The sequence below is a fragment of the Oncorhynchus mykiss genome, chromosome 25 (genome assembly GCF_057628025.1).
Source record: "Oncorhynchus mykiss isolate SJ-2025 chromosome 25, ASM5762802v1, whole genome shotgun sequence".
NCBI lineage: Eukaryota > Metazoa > Chordata > Actinopteri > Salmoniformes > Salmonidae > Oncorhynchus > Oncorhynchus mykiss.
This window is the reverse complement of record NC_143046.1, coordinates 14,539,591-14,567,421: the sequence shown is the minus strand read 5'-3', so window position 1 is coordinate 14,567,421 and position 27,831 is coordinate 14,539,591. Positions and strand designations below refer to the sequence as shown.

The 27,831-nt window shown below is 46.2% G+C and overlaps 1 protein-coding gene across 50 annotated transcripts in view; it reads right to left on the bottom strand.

Annotated features, from left to right (window-relative positions):
- The window catches only part of LOC110504378 (ankyrin repeat and KH domain-containing protein 1), a 69,049-nt gene extending 44,001 nt beyond the window's left edge, over positions 1-25,048 (bottom strand). For 21 of the 50 annotated variants that reach the window (XM_090220175.1, XM_090220186.1, XM_090220190.1 and 18 more), the window contains exons 1-6: positions 24,573-25,048; positions 13,267-13,420; positions 4,896-5,052; positions 1,587-1,749; positions 1,249-1,396; positions 739-972 (exon numbers count right to left, since the gene is read on the bottom strand). In XM_090220175.1, the coding sequence (XP_090076301.1) occupies positions 739-972; positions 1,249-1,396; positions 1,587-1,749; positions 4,896-5,052; positions 13,267-13,420; positions 24,573-24,848 (1,132 nt within the window). In that variant the 5' untranslated portion in view covers positions 24,849-25,048. The remainder of the gene's footprint in view (positions 1-738; positions 973-1,248; positions 1,397-1,586; positions 1,750-4,895; positions 5,053-13,266; positions 13,421-24,572) is intronic. The other 29 variants (XM_090220182.1, XM_090220204.1, XM_090220205.1 and 26 more) reach the window with 3 other exon arrangements.
- Positions 25,049-27,831: the final 2,783 nt, after the last annotated feature.

Here is a 27,831-nt window from a genome sequence, read left to right as displayed (position 1 = left end):
GGGAGCGAGAGAGAGAGGGCAGGGGAGCGAGAGAGAGGGGGCAGGGGAGCGAGAGAGGGAGAGAGGGCAGGGGAGAGAGAGAGAGAGGGCAGGGGAGAGAGAGAGAGAGGGCAGGGGAGAGAGAGAGAGGGCAGGGGAGAGAGAGAGAGGGCGGGAGAGAGAGAGAGAGGGCAGGGGAGAGAGAGAGAGAGGGCAGGGGAGAGAGAGAGAGAGGGCAGGGGAGAGAGAGAGAGAGGGCAGGGGAGAGAGAGAGAGAGGGCAGGGGAGAGAGAGAGAGGGCAGGGGAGAGAGAGAGAGGGCAGGGGAGAGAGAGAGAGGGCAGGGGAGAGAGAGAGAGGGCAGGGGAGAGAGAGAGAGGGCAGGGGAGAGAGAGAGAGGGCAGGGGAGAGAGAGAGAGGGCAGGGGAGAGAGAGAGAGGGCAGGGGAGAGAGAGAGAGAGGGCAGGGGAGAGAGAGAGAGAGGGCAGGGGAGAGAGAGAGAGGGCAGGGGAGAGAGAGAGAGGGCAGGGGAGAGAGAGAGAGGGCAGGGGAGAGAGAGAGAGGGCAGGGGAGAGAGAGAGAGGGCAGGGGAGAGAGAGTGGGCGGGCGGGGGAAGGAGAGAGAAGCAGAAACTATTATTTTGTTGTCTGAGACTATGAAGGTTGCATTGGGGGGGCGATGTGAGCGAGCGCCACATGAAAACATCTAAAAAAACAGTCAAAGGGAACACTTGAATACTCCAACGAGAAGTGAAGAAGACCTTTGTAGCAGGCGAGTGTGAGGGCGCTCTCCTTGAATTCGTTGGAGTGTGTGTTGATCCCGGCGCCGTACTCCAGCAGAACCCTGGCCACCTCCACATGGCCCGCGCTCGCCCCCTCCATTAGAGGGGTGTGTCCGTTCTCATTGTGATCCTCGATGTTGGCCCCCTCCTTCAGGAGAACCTTCACCACATCCACAAACCCCCCAGCACACGCATACGTCAGGGCTGTGTTACCTACAGAGGGAGAGAGAGACCATACGTCAGGGCTGTGTTACGTGTGTTAGTGATGTTTAGATTTAATGGGGCGAGATGGGGGCCGAGATGGGGGCCGAGATGGGGGACGAGATGGGGGTTGGGGGCCGAGATGGGGGCCGAGATGGTGAATAGGGACATATTGTCCAAGCGGAAATCTAAACATTTTGGTTTGGACAAAAAATGATGACAAGAAATAACCAGACGCACATTGAGCAAGGCAGATGGAAAATGATAAAGAAATGTGTGTATTCCTACCGGTGGAGGACTGTGCGTTGGCGTCAGCCCCGTGGACCAGGAGCAGCTTGACGATGTCGACGTAACCGCCGCTCGCCGCCGCCATCAGGGGCGTGATGTCACCTTTAATCCCCCGGTCCTCCACGTTGGCGTGCATGGCGAGCAGCACCTAACAACCAAGCACAGTAGGGGTCAGATCTGTATGCTGTAGAGATTGTGGGGGACTGAACCGCATTCTGACATAACCCGCAAAAAGAGGACACCTTTCACGGAAGTTACTGAAATGACTTATTCAAAACGGTTGATTACACACTTGCGACAGACACACACACACAAACTGCTCTCTCACGCACACACACCTGTGCGAGTTCATAGTATCCAGCAGAGCAGGCGAGGCAGAGAAGACTCTCTCCTTCCTCAGTGTGTTCGTTGACGCTCCGCCCCTCGTCTAGCAGCTTCCTCACAGCGTTCACGTCTCCGTCCGAACACGCCTCTGCTAGACTACGGCTGAAAATAACCAGACTGCTACAATTACTGCCACTGTGACAGGAGAACAAACACACACACACTTCGTAATCAAACAGTTACAATTACTGCCACTGTGACAGGAGAACAAACACACACACACACACACTTCGTAATCAAACAGTTACAATTACTGCCACTGTGACAGGAGAACAAACACACACACACACACACACACTTCGTAATCAAACAGTTACAATTACTGCCACTATGACAAGAGAACACACACCCCTGAGAAACACACACACACACAACTAATGCCGCACACACACACACACACACAGCTCATAATCACACTTCTTTTATAACAGAGAAACTACCAGACATATGATGCTTGACTGAACTGTTTGATCGGGTAACATATTGATCACGGCAGTAATACATTGATTGATATTCAGATATTGACTGCTATATTCAGTTTGTCTCACATACTTGTCGGCCTGGCCAGCGTTGTTCACTTCTCATGTATTGATAGATGTATTGACAAATGGACTGGGGTAGACACACACAGTTGAAGTCGGAAGTTTACATACTTAGGTTGGAGTCATTAAAACTTGTTTTTCATCCACTCCACAAATGTCTTGTTAACAAACTATAGTTTTGGCAAGTCAGTTAGGACATCTACTTTGTGCATGACAACTAATTTTTCCAACAATTGTTTACAAATTATTTCACTTATAATTCAGTGTATCACAATTCCAGTGGGTCAGAAATGTACATACACTAAGTTAACTGTGCCTTTAAACAGCTTGGAAAATTCCAGAAAACGATGTCATGGCTTTAGAAGCTTCTGATAGGCTAATTGACATCATTTGAGTCAACTGGAGGTGTACCTGTGGATGTATTTCAAGGCCTACCTTCAAACTCAGTGCCTCTTTGCTTGACATCATTGGAAAATCAAAAGAAATCAGCCAAGACCTCAGAAAAGAAATTGCCGACCTCCACAAGTCGGGTTCATCCTTGGGAGCAATTTCCCAATGTTCATCTGTACAAACAATAGTATGCAAGTATAAACACCATGGGACCACGCAGCCGTCATACCGCTCAGGAAGGAGACGCTTTCTGTCTCCTAGAGATTAATGTACTTTTTTGAAAAGTGCAAATCAATCCCAGAACAAGTGCAAAGGACCTTGTGAAGATGCTGGAAGAAACAGGTACAATACTATCTATATCCACAGTAAAACGAGTCCTATATCGACTTAACCTGAATGGCTGCTCAGCAAGGAAGAAGCCACTGCTCCAAAACCGCCATAAAAAAGCCAGACTACGGTTTGCAACTGCACATGGGGACAAAGATTATACTTTTTGGAGAAAAGTCCTCTGGTCTGATGAAACAGAAATAGAACTGTTTGATCATAATGACCATCATTATGTTTGGAGGAAAAAGAGGGAGGCCTGCAAGTCGAAGAACACCATCCCAACCGTGAAGCACGAGGGTGGCAGCATCATGTTGTGGGGGTGCTTTGCTCCAGCAGGGACTGGTGCACTTCACAAAATAGATGGCATCATGAGAATGGAAAATGTGGTGGATATATTGAACAACATCTCAAGACATCAGTCAGGAAATTAAAGCTTGGTCGCAAATGGGTCTTCCAAATGGACAATGACCCCAAGCACACTTCCAAAGTTGTGGCAAAATGGCTTAAGGACAACAAAGTCAAGGTATTGGAGTGGCCATCACAAAGCCCTGACCTCAATCCTATAGAACATTTGTGGGCAGAACTGAAAAAGCTTGTGCGAGCAATGAGGCCTACAAACCTGACTCAGTTCACCAGCTCTGTCAGGAAGAATGGGCCAAAATTCACCCAATTTAATATGGGAAGCATGTGGAAGGCTACCCAAAAAGTTTGACCCAAGTTAAACAATTTAAAGGCAATGCTAGCAAATACTAATTGAGTGTATGTAAACTTCTGACCCATTGGGAATGTGATGAAAGAAATAAAAGCTGAAATAAATTATTAATAAATAAACGATTATTCTGACATTTCACATTCTTAAAATAAAGTGGTGATCCTAACTGACCTAAGACAGGGAATTTTTACTAGAATCAATTATCAGGAATTGTGAAAAACTGAGTTTAAATGTATGTGGCTAAGGTGTATGTAAACTTCCGAATTCAACTGTACTTGTCGGCCAGCTTTGAGTGTGTTCTCTGCTCTCATGTATTGATAGATGGACTGGGATAGATACATACTTGTCGGCCTGGCCAGCTTTGAGTGTGTTCTCTGCTCTCATGTATTGATAGATGGACTGGGGTAGATACATACTTGTCGGCCTGGCCAGCTTTGAGTGTGTTCTCTGCTCTCATGTATTGATAGATGGACTGGGATAGATACATACTTGTCGGCCTGGCCAGCTTTGAGTGTGTTCTCTGCTCTCATGTATTGATAGATGGACTGGGATAGATACATACTTGTCGGCCTGGCCAGCTTTGAGTGTGTTCTCTGCTCTCATGTATTGATAGATGGACTGGGGTAGATACATACTTGTCGGCCTGGCCAGCTTTGAGTGTGTTCTCTGCTCTCATGTATTGATAGATGGACTGGGATAGATACATACTTGTCGGCCTGGCCAGCTTTGAGTGTGTTCTCTGCTCTCATGTATTGATAGATGGACTGGGGTAGATACATACTTGTCGGCCTGGCCAGCTTTGAGTGTGTTCTCTGCTCTCATGTATTGATAGATGGACTGGGGTAGATACATACTTGTCGGCCTGGCCAGCTTTGAGTGTGTTCTCTGCTCTCATGTATTGATAGATGGACTGGGGTAGATACATACTTGTCGGCCTGGCCAGCTTTGAGTGTGTTCTCTGCTCTCATGTATTGATAGATGGACTGGGATAGATACATACTTGTCGGCCTGGCCAGCTTTGAGTGTGTTCTCTGCTCTCATGTATTGATAGATGGACTGGGGTAGATACATACTTGTCGGCCTGGCCAGCTTTGAGTGTGTTCTCTGCTCTCATGTATTGATAGATGGACTGGGGTAGATACATACTTGTCGGCCTGGCCAGCTTTGAGTGTGTTCTCTGCTCTCATGTATTGATAGATGGACTGGGATAGATACATACTTGTCGGCCTGGCCAGCTTTGAGTGTGTTCTCTGCTCTCATGTATTGATAGATGGACTGGGGTAGATACATACTTGTCGGCCTGGCCAGCGTTGAGTGTGTTCTCTGCTCTCATGCGCGTCAGGGCGGCAGCCGCCTCGTCCAGGGCACAGCTCACTGACGACGTCAGCCTCCGCAGCACCTCGGGATCTGCAAACGCTTTACCATCCGCAGTTGACAGTTTACCAATGCCTTCCGGGTTAAAGGTCATCACAGGAAACACAGGCATGGGGGCAAAACCACACCAAAGAAGCCAGGCAGGTGATCGTAGAGGCAAGTCCAGCCACAGCCAATCCAATCCAATGTTAGTAGCAGCATTCATAACAAAAAATACAAAACACAACACAAGCATGGGTTAGACAGGAAAACAGATTTGACAAGCTTAACAGTGTTGGGTATATACACTGAGTGTACAAACCATGACACATAGTGCTCTTCCATTAAATAAACTGAGCAGGTGAAAGCTATGATCCCTTATTGATGTCACTTGTTAAATCCCCTTCAAATCAGTGTAGATGAACGGGAGGAGACACGTTAAAGAAGGTTTTTTTAAGCCTTAACACATTTGAGACATTGTGTGTGTGTGTGTGCCAAGAACTGCAACGCTGCTGGGTTGTTCACGCTCAACAGTTTCCTGTGTTTATTAAAAATGGTCCACCACCCAAAGGACATCCAGCCAACTGGACAACTGTGGGAAGAATTGGAGTCGACATGGGCCAGCATCCCTGTGGAACGCTTTTGACACCTTGTAGAGTCCATGCCGCGACGAATTGAGGCTGTTCTGAGGGCAAAAGGTGTTCCTAATATTTTGTACACTCTGTGTATGTCTATATGTCCAAATGTCTTGGTCTAGAGGCATTTTCACATGACGTAAAGTATTTCCACCTTTCCCCCTGAGAAGCTAGGTGAAAACGTAGACATATGTCCTCCACCGACTGACCCAGCCCTCACAGATCTAACCCCTGGGGGCTACACGAGAGTCTAAGCAATGGGTTAGGGTGCTACCTGAAGGGAAAAGGACTGTCTAGGGGGCTGGCTAGTGTCTAGGGGGGTGGCTAGTGGGGTAGGTGGTGCCTAGTGTCTAGGGGGCTGACTAGTGTCTAGCGGGGTAGGTGGTGCCTAGTGTCTAGGGGGGTGGCTAGTGTCTAGTGTCTAGGGGGGTGGCTAGTGTCTAGGGGGGTAGGTGGTGCCTGGGGGGGGGGGGGGGGGGGGGGGGGGTAGGGAGTGTCTAGTGTCTAGGGGACTGGCTAGTGTCTAGGGGGGTAGGTGGTGGCTAGTGTCTAGGGGGCTGGCTTGTGGCTAGGGGGGTGGCTAGGGGGGTAGGTGGTGCCTAGTGTCTAGGGGGGTGGCTAGTGTCTAGGGGGGTAGGTAGGTGGTGGCTAGTGTCTAGGGGGGTGGCTAGTGTCTAGGGGGGTGGCTAGTGTCTAGGGGGGTGGCTAGTGTCTAGGGGTAGGTGGTGGCTAGTGTCTAGGGGGCTGGCTAGTGTCTAGGGGGCTGGCTAGTGTCTTGGGGTTGGGGCTGGCTAGGGGCCAGAAGGGTAGGGGCTGGCTAAGGGCCAGAAGGGTAGGGGCTAGCTAAGGGCCAGAAGGGTAGGGGCTAGCTAAGGGCCAGAAGGGTAGGGGCTGGCTAAGGGCCAGAAGGGTAGGGGCTGGCTAAGGGCCAGAAGGGTAGGGGCTAGCTAAGGGCCAGAAGGGTAGGGGCGAGGGGCTTGGGGACCTATATGCTAGCAGGGCTCTGTCTTGTGAATTATACATGAGACCTAGCCTGGTGGACTAGCACTATGTGTAGAAGGTGTTGGACAAGAAAGGCACAGCAGGGAGAAAAGCAGGAATGTCATACACGAGTGTGTGTGAGTGGGAGAGAGGGAGGGAAGAGAAAGCCAGCAGAAGAGAGGGAGAGGACCGAGATGCAGGGAAGGGAGGGAGCAGAGCAAAAGAGAGAAGCAGGCAGGAGGGAAAAAAACAGATTTTGTTCCGTTAACATACTGAAGGACCTCTTTCACAAGGACCAAGACACACTTCCCATCCAGGGAGGCCAGCCAAGCCAAAACTGTGTGCGTGTCCGTTGACATGAGACAAGGGACAAAGTGAGAGCATGCTAGCAAGAGAAACCCCACCCCCCACCAAAAAAAGAAAAAAAACGCCAAAAGAATCAGAAAAAAAAGCAAAATTGGGTTCAGAGCTCAAGACAGCAGCCATACAGTACGGCACCATCTATGTACCAGAAAAGTTTAGAAGTGGGTGGGTCCGGCCAGTCAGTGTTTATATCACCACTGTGTGAGTGAGTCTAAACTTAGCCGACACCTGGCTGTCAGAAGGATTTTACAATGTTTCCCCAGGCGGGCAGGCAGGGCAAGTAGTGGAAGGCTGAGGTCTGGGTGGTTGATTGTTGTGTTGTCCTGTCTCAACAACATCACCACGGCTTTTGACAACATGCAGTATTGTGCGGCTGTTTTTTACTGATCTGGCCAAAGCCTTTGATTCTGTTAACCACTGCATCCTGATCAACACAGTCAGCGACCCATGGTTCTGAGGATTAGCCTAGTTTGAAAACTATTTCTCTGGCCGTGTACAATCCAAGGGGCCTGCTTTCTAACCCACTGGCTGTATCTACGGGAGTTCCACAAGGATAGATTCTTGGGCCGACCCTATTCTCGGTGTATATTAAGAATGTGGCGCATGCTTCTGGTGACCCTCATCCACCTTTATTACACTATCCTGTACACAACTGGCCCCTCCCTGAACACGTAACCACCCTACAACATAGCTTTAACATCCAACATACCTTCTCTGACCTTACCAATACCAAAAAAAGGAAATGCATGCTCTTCAACCGGAACTTACCTCAACCTGCCTACTCTCCTAACATTCTCAACCTCATTCCATACACACATCACCCACCTATAGTTTAAAATTTACATCTAGAATTGGTTTCCTAAACCACAACAGAACATCCTTCACCCACTCTGCCAAGCACACCCCTGTAAAAATGACCATACTGCCAATCCTGGACTATGACGATGTAGTTTACAGGCTTGGCCCCAAAATAACTTGTCTTTTACCATATTGCCATACGCTTTGTTTACCAGTGCCCCCTTAAGCACTTATCACTGTGGCCTTTACACCCTGGTCAACTGTCCCTCGTTACATACATGACACTGGGACCACTGGTACCAATTTACTTACAAGTCCCCCCTCTACCTCAACATCTCCACTACCAATAGCAACCTGCTCTCTGGTAGAGGCATTGTACTGGTCATTCCAAGCCCAGCACTTCCTGTGGCCATCAATTGTTCCAGTTTTCACCGCCAACAACTGGAACGAGCTGCACAAGACCTTCAAACTTGACACATACAAGCCACCACACTCCTTTAGAAACATTATCTGATCTGCTGACTGATCAATATGCCTGCTGATCATTGTCTGCATTGTTGCCTACTGTTATTGTGGTATTTCTGCACTAACCCAGTGTGACTGTTTCTCATTAGGGCGGCAGCTAGCCTAGCGGTTAAATTGTTGGGCTAGTAACCAAAAGGTTGCTGGTTCGAATACCCGAGCATTCAAGGTGAAAAATCTGTCGATATGTCCTTTAGCACTTAACTCCGTACTACTACGGCTGACCCCGTAAACCACCACGTACTACTACGGCTGACCCCGTAAACCACCACGTACTACTACGGCTGACCCCGTAAACCACCACCTACTACTACGGCTGACCCCGTAAACCACCACCTACTACTACGGCTGACCCCGTAAACCACCACCTACTACTACGGCTGACCCCGTAAACCACCACGTACTACTACGGCTGACCCCGTAAACCACCACCTACTACTACGGCTGACCCCGTAAACCACCACGTACTACTACGGCTGACCCCGTAAACCACCACGTACTACTACGGCTGACCCCGTAAACCACCACCTACTACTACGGCTGACCCCGTAAACCACCACCTACTACTACGGCTGACCCCGTAAACCACCACCTACTACTACGGCTGACCCCGTAAACCACCACCTACTACTACGGCTGACCCCGTAAACCACCACCTACTACTACGGCTGACCCCGTAAACCACCACCTACTACTATGGCTGACCCCGTAAACCACCACCTACTACTACGGCTGCCCCGTAAACCACCACCTACTACTACGGCTGACCCCGTAAACCACCACCTACTACTACGGCTGACCCCGTAAACCACCACGTACTACTACGGCTGACCCCGTAAACCACCACCTACTACTACGGCTGACCCCGTAAACCACCACGTACTACTACGGCTGACCCCGTAAACCACCACGTACTACTACGGCTGACCCCGTAAACCACCACCTACTACTACGGCTGACCCCGTAAACCACCACCTACTACTACGGCTGACCCCGTAAACCACCACCTACTACTACGGCTGACCCCGTAAACCACCACCTACTACTACGGCTGACCCCGTAAACCACCACCTACTACTACGGCTGACCCCGTAAACCACCACCTACTACTACGGCTGACCCCGTAAACCACCACCTACTACTACGGCTGACCCCGTAAACCACCACCTACTACTACGGCTGACCCCGTAAACCACCACCTACTACTACGGCTGACCCCGTAAACCACCACCTACTACTACGGCTGACCCCGTAAACCACCACCTACTACTACGGCTGACCCCGTAAACCACCACCTACTACTACGGCTGACCCCGTAAACCACCACGTCACTGCACCTGTAAACCACCACGTCACTGCACCTGTAAACCACCACGTCACTGCACCTGTAAACCACCACGTCACTGCACCTGTAAACCACCACGTCACTGCACCTGTAAACCACCACGTCACTGCACCTGTAAACCACCACGTCACTGCACCTGTAAACCACCACGTCACTGCACCTGTAAACCACCACGTCACTGCACCTATCTGGTATATGACAAAACATAGTCTTCTAGAAATAAATTGGGCGAATGTGAAAAAGGATTTTCATGCGTTCCACATGTAGAGGAATAATATGCAAATTGAGCCATAACTCCACCTAAAACAACAACATAGGACTATACACTAGATGACCACAAGCAAGCAGTAAAATTAGATTTAAAAAACAGATGACATTTTTTTTCTTATGGAACAGCGGGGACTGTGAAGCAACACAAATATTGGCACAGAAACACGCATGCATATACACACACACATGGATTTAGTACTGTAGATATGTGGGAATGGTGGAGTAGGGGCCTGAGGGCACACAGTGTGTTGTGAAATCTGTGAAAATATTGAAATGTTCTTAAAATTGTATACATTGCCTTAACTTTGCTGGACCCCAGGAAGAATAGCTGCTGCTTAGGCAGATAATGGGGATTCATCATTAAAAAAAAATGTGTTTTTGTTTTTTTTAATAATGTGGACACCTGCTCATTGAACAACTCATTCCAAAATAATTGGCATTAATATAGAGTTGGTCCCCCTTTGCTGCTATAACAACCTCCATTCGTCTGGTTATCCACTATATGTTGGAACATTGCTGAGGGGACTTGCTTCCATTCAGCGACAAGAGCATTAGTGAAGTCGGGTACTGATTTTGGGAGATAAGGCCTGGTTCGCAGTCGGCATTCCAATTCATCCCAAAGGTGGTCAATGGGGTTGAGGTCAGGGATCTGTGCAGGCCAGTCAAATTCTTCCACACGGATCTCAACAAACCATTTATTGTATGCTGTAGCATTAAGATATCCTTTCACTGGAACAAGGGGCACAAACCATAAAAAACAGCCCCAGACCATTGTTCCTCCTCCAAACTTTACAGTTTGCACTATGCATCGGGGCAGGTAGCGTTCTCCTGGCATCCGCCAAATCCAGATTCATTCGTCGGACAGCCAGATGGTGAAGCGGGATTATTCACTCCAAGAAAACGCTTCCACTGCTCCAAAGTCAGTGGAACAGGTTGAGAGCTTCAAGTTCCTTGGAGTCCACATCACCAACAAACTAACATTGTCCAAGCACACCAAGACAGTCGTGAAGAGGGCACAACAAAACCTATTCCCCCTTAGGAGACTGAAAAGATGTGGCATGGGGACCTCAGATCCTCAAAAGGTTCTACAGCTGCACCATCGAGAGCATCCGGATTGGTTTCATCACTGCCTGGAATGGAAACTGCTCGGCCTCCGACCACAAGGCACTACAGAGGAGTGCGTACGGCCCAGTACATCACTGGGGCCAAGCTTCTTGCCACCCAGGACCTATATAATAGGCTGTGTCAGAGGAAGGCCCTAATGGTCAAAGACTCCAGCCACCCTAGTCATAGACTGTTCTTTCTGCTACCACACGGCAAGCGGTACCGGAGCACCAAGTCTAGGTCCAAGAGCTTCTACCCCCCAAGCTATAAGACTCCTGAACATCTAATCAAATGGCTACCCGGACTATTTGCATTGCCCCCCTCTTTTACACTGCTGCTACTCTCTGTTGTTATCTATGCATTGTCACTTTAATAACTCTACCTACATGTACATAGTACCTCAACTAACCAGTACCCCCCCGCACATTGACTCTGTACCGGTACCCCCCTGTATATCGCCGCGCTATTGTTATTTTACTGCTGCTCTTTAATTACTTGTTACTTTTATCTATTATTCTTGTCCTTATTTTTTTAAACTGCATTGTTGGTTAGGGGTTCGTAAGTAAGCATTTCACTGTAAGGTCTACCCGTTGTAATTGATCTTAGGCTTGTGTGCGGCTGCTCGGCCATGGAAACCCATTTCATGAAGCTCCAGACGAACAGTTCTTGTGCTGACATTGCGTCCAGAAGCAGTTTGGAACTCGGTAGTGAGTGTTGCAGCCGAGGACAGACAGTTTTTATGCGCTTCAGCACTTGGCGGTACCATTCTGAGCTTGTGTGGCCTACCACTTCACGTTCTTGCTCCAATAAGTTTCCACTTCACAATAACAGCACTTAGTTGACCGGGACAGCTCTAGCAGGGCAGAAATTTGACAAACTGACTTGTTGGACAGTTGGCATCCTATGACGGTGCCACATTGAAAGTCACTGAGCTCTTAAGGCCATTCTACTGTATGTTCTGTTCCCTGTTGTACGGTTATGCCTCTCGGCCAGGTCGTCAATCTAAATGAGAATTGGTTCTCAATTGACTTGGTGAAATAAATCATTAATGCAGCTCAGAAACTGCGTCCGAAACGGCAGCACATTCCCTATATAGTGCACTACTTTTTAAATCAGGACCCATAGACCTGTGGGATAGGGAATAGGGTGCATTTTGGACACGGCCTGTGTCTCAGAGAAGAGAAAACTACATTGACATTTTCCTGTTGCATTTTGTGTTGATACTTAACAAAAAGCTTTAATATAATTGAATCCTGTGTTACCTACCATAAAACCTAGACACACCCTGGTCCATATAACACACACACTTACACCCATAAGCACCTGCTCTACCACTACACTTCAACAGTCAAGAGCCAGACACATGTAAGCTACACACGAGCGCGCACACACTAACACATGTTGACATTTTTTTATTTTACCCCTTTTTCTCCCCAATTTCGTGGTATCCAATTGTTGTAGTAGCTACTATCTTGTCTCATCGCTACAACTCCCGTACGGGCTCGGGAGAGACGAAGGTTGAATGTCATGCGTCCTCCGATACACAACCCTACCAGCCGCACTGCTTCTTAACACAGCGCGCATCCAACCCGGAAGCCAGCTGCACCAATGTGTCAGAGGCTACACCGTGCACCTGGCAACCTTGGTTAGCGCGCACTGCGCCCGGCCCGCCACAGGAGTCGCTGGTGCGCGATGAGACAAGGACATCCCTACCGACCAAGCCCTCCCTAACCCGGACGACGCTAGGCCAATTGTGCGTCGCCCCACGGACCTCCCGGTCGCGGCCGGTTAGAGCTACAGCTGGCGCTGCAGTACAGCGCCCTTAACCACTGCGCCACCCGGGATGCCCACATGTTGACATTAGAAACATGGACATCTCTCTTCCTGGCTTTCCTCCTGTTTGAAACACCTCCTGCCTTCCTCCTTCCCCTGAAGTAATCAGTGATCTAACATGGTCGGATGGTGGGTGACAGCTATGCTGTGTTAGATGCAGATAACCACACGTTTACTTCAATGGATCAAACAGAACTGTGACAGTCTGCAAGGCAAGGTGTCAGGTTTGTGGGAAGTACTAGAGGGGGCGAGCTGGGATCTGGTAGGGTGGAATGGGGTTGCTGGTGGGGTCCTTTCGTGTCAAGTAGGGTTAGATAGAATTGGTTTGGATGGGGTACTAGGCCTTAATCTTAAGGTGAAGTAAGTTTGAATTGACTTTGGGACAGGGCTGAAGGCAGTGAGATTGGGCACAGTTGGGTTCTGAACAACATGGGTCAGGTTTAGGTCCCAGAGTCGTACCTGCAGCCTCTAGCAGGGCCTCGAGGCGGGCCTGTGTCTCTGGGTCGACGGTGCGGAGGTCCACCCCGTCTGTGGCGCTGGACAAAAGCAACTCAGAGGCCGTCTTCATGATTGGGTTCTCCAAGTCCTCCTGGTCCAAGATAAATGACTCCACCTGGGGTAAGGAGAAGTGGAAGCAAAGCACAACATATAAAGCACATAACAGCAGACAGGGACAACTCACTTTTGATGTTGCATCTTGATCTGCAGCCAACCCCAAAAATGTCTAATATTATTTTGCTTAAAAATCTGTATCCATAGTTGTTGATGAACAGAGTTAAATAAGACCTAAGACTGGAGTCTAATGTAAACAAGCACAGCTCTTCAGGTTGACTGGTGTCCTCCGCAAACCCAGACTTATTTGCATACCTGGATATATTTATGACCACATATTATGACCACATTGTGACGTTTTGGTATTCGGCAAGGTTTTTTTTACTTGTTATTTTTGTACACAAAACATCTCAAGGCAAGCTGACGTCGGTAGCCAAAGTATACGCCCCTTCTTCGGAAATGGGTCAACAGTAGGGATTCTTCAATTAACCGTTTGTTGTCATTCAACGAGAGACTAATCATTTTCATGCACATTTGTTCACTTGTTAGATGTAAAATTGAGCCAGTTATCTTACATTAATTTGGACTATTTTGAGGAAGTGTATACTGGCTACGGCATCTCGAGATGGACAAACAGGACTATTGCAGCTTTTTCTGGTTTTTCAAGCGAAGGTCTTTTAACGGTTGTATACGAGCACACTCATTCGGTTAGGTGCCAACCCGAAACCAAGCATGCAGAAGACTTTTAGCCAAGATTAAATTTTTTCCTGAAAGCGTGACCTGACCAGGAAAAGGTCTATTACGCGACCAACCACAGATAAAATTTTGGCCCACCAAGCTAGAGGTCGTCCGATTAATCGGCATGGCCGATTACATTGCAATCCACGAGGAGACTGCGTAGCAGGCTGACCACCTGTTACGCGAGTGCAGCATCAAAAGGACCTTGTGGCTGCAAGGAGCCACGGTAAGTTGCTAGCTAGCATTAAACTTATCTTATAATAAACAATTCATCTTAACAAAATCCCTAGTTAACTACACATGGTTGATGATAATAGGTTAACTAGCTTGTCCTGCGTTGCATATAATCCATGCAGTGCCTGTTAAATTTATCATTGAATCACAGCCGACTTCAACTTCACCAAAACGGGGGATGATTTAACAAAAGCGCAATTGCGAAAAAAAGCACAATCGTTGCACAAATGTACCTAACCATAAACATCAATGCCTTTCTTAAAATCAAAACAAGTACAGTGGGGCAAAAAAGTATTTAGTCAGCCACCAATTCATCATAGGTATGTATGTATTATATTAAGAAAATAAAAGTGTTCATTGTTCATTCAGTATTGTTGTAATTGTCATTATTACAAATATATTATATATAAAATCATCCTATTAATCGGGATCGGCTTTTTTGGTCCTCCAATAAAATCGGTATCCTGCTCTAGACCTATTAAATGGACCAACTTTTTATAGGTCAAACAACTACGGGACCTAGCTAGCATGGTCTAGCATGAACTACGGGACCTAGCTAGCATGGGCTAGCATGAACTACGGGACCTAGCTAGCATGGGCTAGCATGAACTACGGGACCTAGCTAGCATGGGCTAGCATGAACTACGGGACCTAGCTAGCATGGGCTAGCATGAACTACGGGACCTAGCTAGCATGGGCTAGCATGAACTACGGGACCTAGCTAGCATGGGCTAGCATGAACTACGGGACCTAGCTAGCATGGGCTAGCATGAACTACGGGACCTAGCTAGCATGGGCTAGCATGAACTACGGGACCTAGCTAGCATGGGCTAGCATGAACTACGGGACCGCTGTAAGGGACCTAGACATTCTGTACACACTGAGGTGTCTCTTCAGGTCTGATGCCAAGTCCTTCCCTCCAACTGCTTGACACGTTCACACTGGCATTGAGGCCTTATTAAGTACACGGTCTGGGCATTGAGGAAGACTCCGTCAAGCCAAGGCTTCAGATACACTGCATTCGTAAAGTATTCAGACTCTTTGACCTTCACACATTTTGTTACGTTACAGCCTTATTCTAAAGTGGATTAAATAAAATGTTCAATCTACTACCCCATAAAGACAATGCTAATTTATTTTAAAAATGTTTTTTTTTTTTAAAGTAACTTATTTAATATTCAGACCCTTTGCTATGAGCCTCGAAATTGAGCTCAGGTGCCTCCTGTTTCCATGGAGCATCCTTGAGATGTCTCTACAACTTGATTGGAGTCCACCTGTGGTAAATTAAATTGATTGGACATGATTTGATAAGGCACATTGAGCAAGGGCGTGACAAAGAACCTCATGGTCACTCTGCAGAGTTCCTCTGTGGAGATGGGAGAACGTTCTAAAGGGACAACCATCTTTGTAACACTCCACCAATCAGGCCTTTGTGGCCAAATGGAAGCCACTTCTCGGTAAAAGGCACATGACAGCCTGCTTGGAGTTTGCCAAAAGGCACTTAAATGACTCTGACCATGAGAAACAAGATTGAACTCTTTGGCCTGAATGCCATGGAGGAAACATCAAGCTGTGGGGATGATTTTCAGCAGCAGGGACTGGGAGACAAGTCAAGATCGAAGGAAAGATGAACGGAGCACAGTACTAAGATTCTTGATGAAAACCTGCTCCAGCGTGCTCAGGACCACATACTGGGGTGAAGATTCACCTTCCAACAGGACAGCGATCAAAGCACACAGCCAAGATAACGCAGGAGTGGCTTTGGGACAAGTCTCTGAATGTCCTTGAGTGGCCCAGCCAGAGGCCAGACTAAAACCTGATCGAACATGTCTGGAGAGACCTGAAAATAGTTGACATTGCAAATGAATACAAATAGTAGAATTATGCTATAGTTTTATTTTGACGGCTAACCGCAAAGTTCATTATTGTGGCTAATCCTTATTGTGCTAGCTTCACATCGATGGGTCCGACCGTCAATCAAATAACTGTCTTATAAATTAGGGTAATTTCAAAATCACACCTAGCTATATAGTTAGCTAGCTAACTATAGCTACTGAAACAGATGTCGGTTTGCTATGTTTTTGGGGAAGAACAGTCATATTCAGGTCGTGATTGGTCAACAAGCTTATTTGACATGTCAAATAGTGTTATTTGACACGCAAAGACCCAAACGGCATTCCATAGTATGAGAAATCCTGGTTGAGAATGAAACAACTTAAAAAATGAACAACGAAACAGCACAGCAAGTAAGTGAAATAAATAGGTTATGATTATGTTTTACTGGTACTGGGGCGGCAGGTAGCCTAGTGGTTAGATATGGTTTCGAACCAGGGACTGTAGTGACGCCTCTTGGAGTCCATGCGTGTGTGTAAACTATTTAACTGTACTAGAATGCTTAAAAGGCCACTAAAAATGTTTATCGTTTATCGTTATTGTTTTTTTTGGCAAGGAAAATATCAGATATCAGTCAAAAATGTAATATCGGTGCATCACTACTTAAAATGTATGCATTCACTGTGCTGGGAGTTGCTTTAGATCATGGATGGGCAGCTCCAGTCCTCAGGGGTCTGATTGGTGTCGCACTTTCCCCCCAGCTAAATGTCTCTAGTTCTGTCCTGTTTCATGTTTTGTGTGAACCCCAAAAGCAGCAGCTAATGGGGATCCTAATAAAATACCAAACATACCAAACTCCAATAATCACGTCCTTCAGTTTAGAATGCAATTTGTTTAATCAGCGGTGTTTGCTAGAGTTGGAGGAGAAGCGACACCACTCCAGAGAATGTGAGCAGAATGTAAAGGAGTGCCCAATTTGACTGGAGCTCGGGGCAAGTTTCCCCAAGGCTGGAGGGTTGGCCTTCTAGACGCTCAAATTTTTCTCCGGTAGCGCTCACTTCACGAGAGGAGAGCATTCCCAGCCCAGCATGCATAAACACTTCATCAAGAAGTTGATAAAACACAGAGGTGCAAAATCAAGGTGACTTACAAAGAGGAGGATCAAGAGAGGGAGTGTCTACAAATAAATAATCATTGTGGAATCTGAAAAGACACGTATCTCAAAAGCATGGTGGTGTACTACATGCACATGCTAACAGAAAGGAACGAGGTGGGTAGCTAGCTAACTGTCATTGTAGCAAAGGATTTATAGACCAAAAATCTGATCATTTTCGTTCTACTATCTATACAATAGACTATCATTGATTTTGGACCAATAGGCCTGACATTTTAGTTCTTCCAAGGAGCTTTCCGTTTTGATAGTTACACTTTACCTAAAAACCTTTAGGCCTACCTAAAGAAACATTATACAAAAACATTTTGCTCCAGGAACGGTAAGAGACTGGAATAATAATAATAAATATGAATGCATTAACAAAAATTACCATAGACATGGTAATTATTGTGCTAGCTTCACATCGATGGGTCCGACCGTCAATCAAATAACTGTCTTATAAATTAGGGTAATTTCAAAATCACACCTAGCTATATAGTTAGCTAGCTAACTATAGCTACTGAAACAGATGTCGGTTTGCTATGTTTTTGGGGAAGAACAGTCATATTCAGGTCGTGATTGGTCAACAAGCTTATTTGACATGTCAAATAGTGTTATTTGACACGCAAAGACCCAAACGGCATTCCATAGTATGAGAAATCCTGGTTGAGAATGAAACAACTTAAAAAATGAACAACGAAACAGCACAGCAAGTAAGTGAAATAAATAGGTTATGATTATGTTTTACTGGTACTGGGGCGGCAGGTAGCCTAGTGGTTAGATATGGTTTCGAACCAGGGACTGTAGTGACGCCTCTTGGAGTCCATGCGTGTGTGTAAACTATTTAACTGTACTAGAATGCTTAAAAGGCCACTAAAAATGTTTATCGTTTATCGTTATTGTTTTTTTTGGCAAGGAAAATATCAGATATCAGTCAAAAATGTAATATCGGTGCATCACTACTTAAAATGTATGCATTCACTGTGCTGGGAGTTGCTTTAGATCATGGATGGGCAGCTCCAGTCCTCAGGGGTCTGATTGGTGTCGCACTTTCCCCCCAGCTAAATGTCTCTAGTTCTGTCCTGTTTCATGTTTTGTGTGAACCCCAAAAGCAGCAGCTAATGGGGATCCTAATAAAATACCAAACATACCAAACTCCAATAATCACGTCCTTCAGTTTAGAATGCAATTTGTTTAATCAGCGGTGTTTGCTAGAGTTGGAGGAGAAGCGACACCACTCCAGAGAATGTGAGCAGAATGTAAAGGAGTGCCCAATTTGACTGGAGCTCGGGGCAAGTTTCCCCAAGGCTGGAGGGTTGGCCTTCTAGACGCTCAAATTTTTCTCCGGTAGCGCTCACTTCACGAGAGGAGAGCATTCCCAGCCCAGCATGCATAAACACTTCATCAAGAAGTTGATAAAACACAGAGGTGCAAAATCAAGGTGACTTACAAAGAGGAGGATCAAGAGAGGGAGTGTCTACAAATAAATAATCATTGTGGAATCTGAAAAGACACGTATCTCAAAAGCATGGTGGTGTACTACATGCACATGCTAACAGAAAGGAACGAGGTGGGTAGCTAGCTAACTGTCATTGTAGCAAAGGATTTATAGACCAAAAATCTGATCATTTTCGTTCTACTATCTATACAATAGACTATCATTGATTTTGGACCAATAGGCCTGACATTTTAGTTCTTCCAAGGAGCTTTCCGTTTTGATAGTTACACTTTACCTAAAAACCTTTAGGCCTACCTAAAGAAACATTATACAAAAACATTTTGCTCCAGGAACGGTAAGAGACTGGAATAATAATAATAAATATGAATGCATTAACAAAAATTACCATAGACATTGTAGATGTACTACTGGTGATATATGTAATGGGGAGTTGATAGACACTAACAATCAAATGCAAACAATTCACACAATAAAATTATGAAACAATTTATGTGAACACATTGACGAGAGAGTACACATTCTGAGAGAGACGTGCATTGTGCATATTAGCCACACTCCCCTTCTTGGACTGTGCCATCCCTCGTCCTCCGCAATGGACGAGTCACGTCCTCCGCAATGGACGAGTCACGTCCTCCGCAATGGACGAGTCACGTCCTCCGCAATGGACGAGTCACGTCCTCCGCAATGGATTAGTTAAATGAGATGGGCGTGAATGAGACAGGTGTCATGAGTCATAAAATATATATATATGATGCTGCTCAACAAAAAAGAACTTGATCGACCAAACAAACGACCAGTCGACTAATTGGGGTCAGTCATAATTTGTATTTACAGAGAAGGAGACGCAGCAGCAATTGACTTTGCAGGAGAAAGACACATTCCAATATTACTTTTCAAGACGTAAAGATAAAGAGCAAATTGGGGGCTTCAAAATGGTTTACTTGGACTTTGAGCCCCTAACTAAAGGATAATGGGAAGGGATCCGGTACATTGTATGTGCAACTCAACCAGGCTACAAACCACCTTGCTATAGTATGGTCAGAGACACCCTCATTCCCCACTCCCTCCAAATCAAAGCCAAGCCGAGAGACCAATTGCAACTAGGTGATGGTTTCGTTGTTTCAACTGACATTTGGACTAAAAGAAGGAGGGGCACAGTTTCCTGGGGTGGGGGGCTTGTCACTTGTTTAATTGACGGAAAATATAAAGGCCACATGGTGTTGCTGAGCTACAAGCACATACAAGGACACCACACAGCAGAGGCCATTTAGCAGAAATGTCAAAGTGTCCTGAGGAACTAGAACGTGCAGCGACAGCTGATACAAGTGGTGACTGACAGCGCTAGCAACATGGTCAAGGCCTTCAAAACAACTGGTCTTGAGGACACAAATGATGGACTAAGAGGCGGCGGCGTCCGACGCGGAGGAGGCGGCGGCCGATGCGGAGGAGGCGGAGTCCGACGCGGAGGCCATGAGAAGAAAAGCAGACGAAGACGTTATCACCTTATGGAAAGACAACCTCGCATCCCTGCCCGGTCTGGCAAGAGTGGCCCAAAGGGTGTTTAGCATCCCCAGTGGCTTTGCAAGCAGGGAGAGGGTATTCTCCGCTGCTGACCTGCTCTCCAGGAACCACCGCATGAGGCTGAAGCCACAAGAGAGTCTGGCCAAAATTGTTCCTAAAAGTGAAGCCAAAAGCACAGTTTCATTTTGATTTAATTCTAAGTAAGTCACAGTCTACATGCGCAATTTATAGACTATCATGATTTAATACAACAAAATAGTTTAAAAGCTGAGCGCTCAATATTCCTGCTAGCCAAATAATTGAATTAGACTAACAATATAGCCTAAATAATTAATTTGTTCCTTTTATAGGCTACTCGTCCGGCTATTTAGTGTTATATGCTGTTCAATACGTAGACTATTTGAAACGATGAGCGCTTCTTACCTTTTCATGTTCATTATAAAAATACTTATCATTCAAATCAAATGGTTTGGTTTCAATACTTCAAAACCAAATGGTAGACACGTAGTCATCAAATAGATCAGGTGTTGGTTAAATTAGGATTTTTTTTTTTTTTTTTAAATGGAGATAATGTGTAGAGGCCATTTTTATTTTTGATGTGGATGGGAGAGAACAGATGCTGTTTCTCCAGTCTGGAACCGTTGTTTGATGAATGGCTTGGCTCTGTACAGTACCGTGAGTTATCCTGAGCTGAGCGCAAAAGGCCAGCCTAGCTATGGAACATCTGAGATCCAGGGCCTTTATGTAGTAGCCTTGTGACTGACACAGATTCCCATCTCAGTTTTCTACCTCACAACTTGGACCGCTAATTAACAAGCATTTTCGGTGTACAAACTCCTTAAAATGTTTTCTAAAATGGTGGTTCATATTATGCTGATCCCTTTAAGGGGATTTGCAACCGAAAACTGTCTTTTGACTAGAAACAATAGTTTGTCGCTTTGTGTGTGTAATAACTGAAAAGACTCGAGACTTCGATGTGGGTCAAGGAGCAAAACAAGTATTCCATAATAAACATCTCAAAAACATGCATGGAGTGACATCCGTTCCATATCAACACCACCAGCCTGCATAAGGTTCTCTCGAGTGGGGCCAATCAAGCCAAGCAGGCTCTGAGAAGTTAGTGTAGTGTAAACAGAGCGAGCCACGGTCTTGATTTGAAAGCCATATCCATCAGTTCCTAGATCTGCTAGAAAGGCTGCCTTGACCGTATGCTATGGGGCTGTATGTAGCTGTGAAGAGGTACTCCAGGAGGGTGTGGTATTGGTGCCTGGATCAGTTAACCCATAGCTGATCCTTTAACACAGAACAGCAGCATGGAGGAAACAGCATGCAGCAAATTCAGTACATACAGCACAGGCCCCTGGCACAGCTCCGTGCTGGGACTGCAGCTGCCCAAGGTCAGGGCCGGAGAGAGGGGCTTGTGTCCGTCTGTGTACACAACAACATGCCGGCTAACCTGTTCCAGTTCCAAACTAGTGTACTGTTTACTAGCATTGCTTAGCAAAGATTTATGAGGAACGTGACAGGAGTGCAGATAAAATTAGGGAATAGATCATGTGAATTCAACATTAATGATGTGTTTAAACTTCAGACAACAGGTAATAAACAGTTTCAAATTCACCCAAAAATATTAAATAAGACAAACTGATCACATTCCTAGCACTACAGTATGCAAAGATATGTAATGAAAACAATGTGTCACCTGCAACTGTCAAACAGCATTCAAAATAAAAACAGAGGACTGAGCTAACTTGGTCAATAGTCTGCCTTTAGTTGTATTCCTTTACTGAGATGAGGACCAGTAAGGAAAAGCTACTGGGAGTCCACAGATAGACTCGCAGAAGTCTGTGTGGAGGAATGTAGCTATACACCTGGAATGCAGAAAACAATTACTTTTGGGGGATGTAGTTCCAAGAGGGCTCTCACAAACAACAATGGACATCACTCCTGCCCATCAATAAACTACAGTTCCCAGCACTGTGTTGCATCCGGAGAGCTGGAAAGGCCTGGAAAGGCATCTGCTTAATCCTGGAGCTCAGAGTTCAGCTGCAGCCCACAGGAGTGAGCTCTCCACTAGGCTAACATTTCACAACAATACCTCCCTTTCAGCCACATCCTCAAGGCCTTTTAGAAAGGCCACAAAAAACTTAACACAGGTATCAAACATATACTGTACATTCAGCCTCAACCAATTCCCAACAGACAGACGGTAGAGCAAGAAAGATAGCTGCCTGCTCTCGTCTACCCTCTCATTTCCCAAATGAAACACGAGAACTTCAAATCCATTCCAGACGTAATGCTCACTATTCACTTGTGGCTTGGTTAGGAGGTGGTAGCTCAACAGGTAGTGTCTACACCATGTTAACATGCCAGGCTCCACAGCTTCCATCTATCAAACACCATGACATGGAAAAGTGCTCTCTGCAGGTGTGCATGTTACGACAGACAGACTTATAACGTAACAGAAAAAAATGACACTGCCTCATGAATAAATAAAACCCTTTGTTGAAATGTATGGGAAACTTATTAGTGGATTGATTTTCCATATTATCGTGATTTGGCTCCCAGGCCCTGAGCCACTGTCAGGTTATAGTCTGGTCTGGCCTTTCCAGATGTAAAATGATATTTTAGCTTACTTTACCAGTCATCTGTGTGGTTGGTCATTGTATCCACAGGAAAGTAAAAGGACAACTGCCCAAAGCGCTGCTAGTGTGTTCAGATTTCTGTCACCGGAAGCATGCATACTTGCCAAGCGCGTGTTTACATGGTTCTGCACATGCTTCAGGTGACAGAAATCAACGCACTTCCGGCACTTTGATAAAGTCATTTAACTATTTTTTTCCTGTGGATATATTGTCTGACATTCCTACCATAAAAAGGACCCACAGCAGTAACAACCGGTCTAGAATGTTTAAATATAAATATGCTGGCTTGTACAGGTCGTGAGAGGAACATTTCCTGATCCAAACACTCCTTTTGCCTGATGTAGAATTCAATGCAATTCAACTTTGGGTTTCCAGGCAAACATGATCCTAGAATGTGTTCCATGTGACAGTCCATAGACTGTCACATGACACCATGCCATGCAAGCCTAATTACATTTCAACAGTTATAATGACAAGGCAGGCATGGTGCCTATGTAGGAAATGGACAGAATAGCCAGACAGTTAACAATGTGTCAGTCAGACAACAACTTGATTGTGTCATGGCCACCACAAGTCCACAGACAGGTTAGGGTTGGGTATGGTGGGGCATGGTATGGCAGGGCAACCACAGGTGTGGCTTTAAAAGTCACACCTTCACTGGACATGGAAGCGGATGTTGATTGGTTGGTGGTGAACAAGCAGAGGGCAAGCGTGTCAGGGAACTAATCCACATGAGAAAGATTTTAGAGTTGAACCTGTTGTGTTATCATCATTACAGATGACAGAACAGGAACTCGTGGTTTGTGTGTGACCATGTTGTAGCTCGCGATGTCTGTTCAACTGTCAGGTATCAACCTCAACGGTGGTGCCCTGTAAGCCTACCAACACATGTCAAGTTGGGCACAACTCTGAAAGGGGACTGTTACAAATTGCTACAACGCAGGACAGTTACATAGAGTTGGCCATTTAGTTGGCACTGCCTCGTGAGGCTGAGACCAGTGTCATCTGATCCCTCTATTCTTTATTTATGACAGCCCGATGATCGACCACTCAACTAGCTAGGACAGTTAGCCAAATAACGTTAGCTGTCTAAAACGTGTGTTGAGGAATTGAAAGACCGTCGGATTTAAATGTGATATAATTTATAAAAGGTGACGTAATTGCACCATTACTTTAAAATTGTAGCTAGTTTTAATATTGGCAAGATTGACAGCCCGTGCTTGTTCTGACAGTGTGAATACGTGCTCTCCCACCAGTGTGTACAGTGTCCGAAGTTGAGAATGTGTATCTGTGCTGCGAGACTATTGCTAACTTAATAGCTAGCACTGACGATGGCATGATCGCTTCCACCCGAACTAGGCCGTGGTCACAGCCTACGCCGCATAAATAAAACATTACATCGGTTATCGTGTAATTATGTTGGTGTCTTGCATTATTCTCCTTATGTCTGACAACCCATGAGCAATTGAGTTATCTGGAGACATGTTTGAAGCAAATTCGTAGTTGTTTATAACGTTATTTCGTCAGCCTAGGAGGGGGTGGCTGCCCACAGCTAACTAGCTGGCTAGGCAGTGAGATGAACGTTCGCGCTAGCTAGCTGGCTAACTAGCATATATCTAGCTAACGTTACCTCTGAGACCTCGTCTTCGTCGCTGTTGGATCCGGGACCAGAGGAAAGGACTGCAGCCGCAGCCAGTTTGAAATCCAGTCTATCTGTAGTAGGCCCACCGGGCTCGCCAAACAATCGTACTTTCTTTCCGCCCACACCAATCCCTATGCCCCGGAGTCCGACTCCTGGTGTTGCTCCTACCCCCATCCCTACCGCTGGGGTGCGAGGAGTCACCGAGTCGATCTCGTCCTCGAAGGCGTCCGTCAGCATTCTCGTCCCGGTTACTGCATCCTGCATACTTATCTTGACAATACGTATATTAGCGTTGTTATTGTTGACCTTAACTTCCTTCAGGGGTATCTCTTGTGGAATATTCGGGTGTTTTTACTTCAGGGAATCCTGAAACTCTCCCGAAGCGAGGGTTGAGGAGGATCTCTTTCCCCCAGCCATTAGCTAACTTTCTAGCTAACAACCTAACTCATTGCTCAATGTTTCTCAGAAATCCCGCCTCTAAACAAAATACTGAATTCGCTATTGGTTGACGTCAAAACATTGCTGACAATGATTGGTTTACCTTGGTGCTTCTCAAGCAGAAGCACGCGACGTCAGTTAGGTTTACCAATATCACGAGTCTCTCAAAACGAACGTCACAACGTGCAGTGGCTTCACTGGTATTGGTATTAAAAAGTAAATTGGTTTAAACTGGAATATTTCAGGCATTTACTGTCATGTCAATATGATATTTGGAACGTCATAAACAGGGTCATCAGTAGGGAAGTAACTGAACTGAATGACTACCGAACAGTAGCACTCACTTCCATCATCATTAAGTGCTTTGAGATGCTAGTCAAAGACCACATCCCTTCCTCCCCAATTCGACTACCACCCTGACAGTGCTATGGACGACGCAATCGCCATGGCACTGCCCTCACCCACCTGGACAAGAATGGATGCTGTTCATTGACTACAGCTCGGCCTTCAATAACACAGTGCCCTCTAAACTCACCACAAAACTCACGACCCTGGGACTGAACTCCTCCCTTTGCAACTGGGTCCTGTACTTCCTGACAGGTTATCCCCATGGTGAAGGTCGGCAACATTACCTCCTCCACAATGATCCTCAACATGGGAGCCCGGCAAGGGTGCGTCATCAGTCCCCTTCTGCACTCCCTGTATACCCACAACTGCGTGGCCTCACACAGTTCCAACTCCACCATCAAGTTCTCTGACGACATGACAGTAGTGGGCCTGATTACCAACAGCGACGAGACAGCCTACAGAGAGGAGGTAGGCACTTTGACGGCATGGTGCTAGGTAAACAATGTCTTTCTCAACGTCAGCAAAACAAAGGAGCTGATTGTGGACTTCAGGAGGAACCAGGTTGGGCACGCCCCATTCTCATCAACGGGGCCAACTTCGATATGGTCAAAATCTTCAAGTTCCTCTGTGTACAAATCTCCAAGAAGCTGCAATGGTCCAACTACACGGACACCGTGGTGAAGAAGGCATGACAGCGACTCTCTTCAACCTCAGGAGGCTGAAGAAAAGTGCCCTGTCCCCGAGGGCCCTCGCAGTTTTCTACAGGAACACCATTGAGAACATACTGTCGAGCTGCATCACAGCCTGGTATGGCAACTCCACCGCCACTGACCGCAAGGCTCTACAGAGGGTGGAACGCACCATTTGGTGCACACTGCCTGCCCTCCAGGACACCTACAGCACCAGGTGTCGCAAGAAGGCCAAGAAGTTCATAAATCACCTTACCCACCCGAGCCATGGCCTGTTCTCCCTGCTTCCATCACTTAGACTCAGGCAGTATAGGAGCATCCTGGAAAAAAACTGTCAGTGGCCAATAGCTTCTACCCTCAGACCATCAGGCTGCTCAATAGCCACCACAACCCCCCCACCCTCCCTCCATGGACATTTACCCTACCCCCACTCCCCAATGGACATTTATCATTGTTACAGTTGTAAATATGTATATATTGTTATTATGTTTATTCATGATTGTTTCATTGACTTCTCTTTTTGACCTGCACTGATGGAGCTTAATCATTTCACTGTACCCTGCAAGTACATGTGCGTCCCTGTGCATGTGACTAATAAACTCATCTAATCATCTAAAGTTTAATAATCTAATAACACCAACAAAATAGAAAGATTGACACGAACTAAAGTGTACGGTAGAGTACAGTATTCTATGTGATTAGCATAAACCCATTCTGCAATTAGGTTACTTGTTAGGCTGTGGTACTGACTATAATCCTATGTGACTATTAATGAGAGGTGATGGATGGAGTACTTCAAAGCAGAGGTCTTCACAGGTCCACCCAAACCGAATACCAAATACCGGACCTGGGACCCTTTCGGATTCAGGTCCAAAATGTAAACTTGTAACCCGGGTCCAGGTCTGGTCCTGTTTGATTGTCACAGGTCTTGGATCTATGTAACTACTACAGTTTATATATCTGGATGGACCCAAGACCACGGCTCTGCATAGCTTATTTATTTGATGCTAAGAAGGCGAAGTTGTTAGTGTATAGTAGACCTACTAGTGATTTGGAATGAAATAGGTGCCGGTACTCATTTTGGATGCTGGTACTGTTTATATTTAGGAGCACTCTGCCATACTCTCCATACTTTTGAGGTAATATTATATAAGAGGTGCAGGAACTCAAGCATTAGAACATTTGAGGTGCCGGTACTCAGTTCCGGTGAGCTCCTGCCCAAGTCAAGCTATGCCTACTTGCCAATATACACTGAGTGAACAATTCATTAAGAACCCCTGCTCTTTCCATGACATAGACTGACCAGGTGAAAGCTGTGATCCTGATCCCTTATTGATGTCACCTGTTAAATCCACTTCAATCAGTGTAGATGAAGGGGAGGAGACAGGTTCAAGCACCATTTTTAAGCCTTGAGACAACTGAGACATGGATTGTGTGTGTGTGTGTTATTCAGAGGGTGAATGGGCGAGACAAAAGATTTAAGTGCCTTTGAACGGTGTATGGTAGTAGGTGCCAGGTGCACCGGTTTGTGGAAAGAACTGCAACGCTGCTGGGATTTTTATGCTCAAAAGTTTCCCGTGTGTATCAAAAATGGTCCAGCCAACATGATACAACTGTGGGAAGCATTGGAGTCAACATGGGCCAGCATCCCTGCGGAACGCTTTCAACAACTTGTAGAGTTCATGCCCCAACAAATTGAGGCTGTTCTGAGGGCCAAAGATACAACTCGATATTAGGAAGGTGTTCTTAATGTTTTGTACACTCAGTGGATA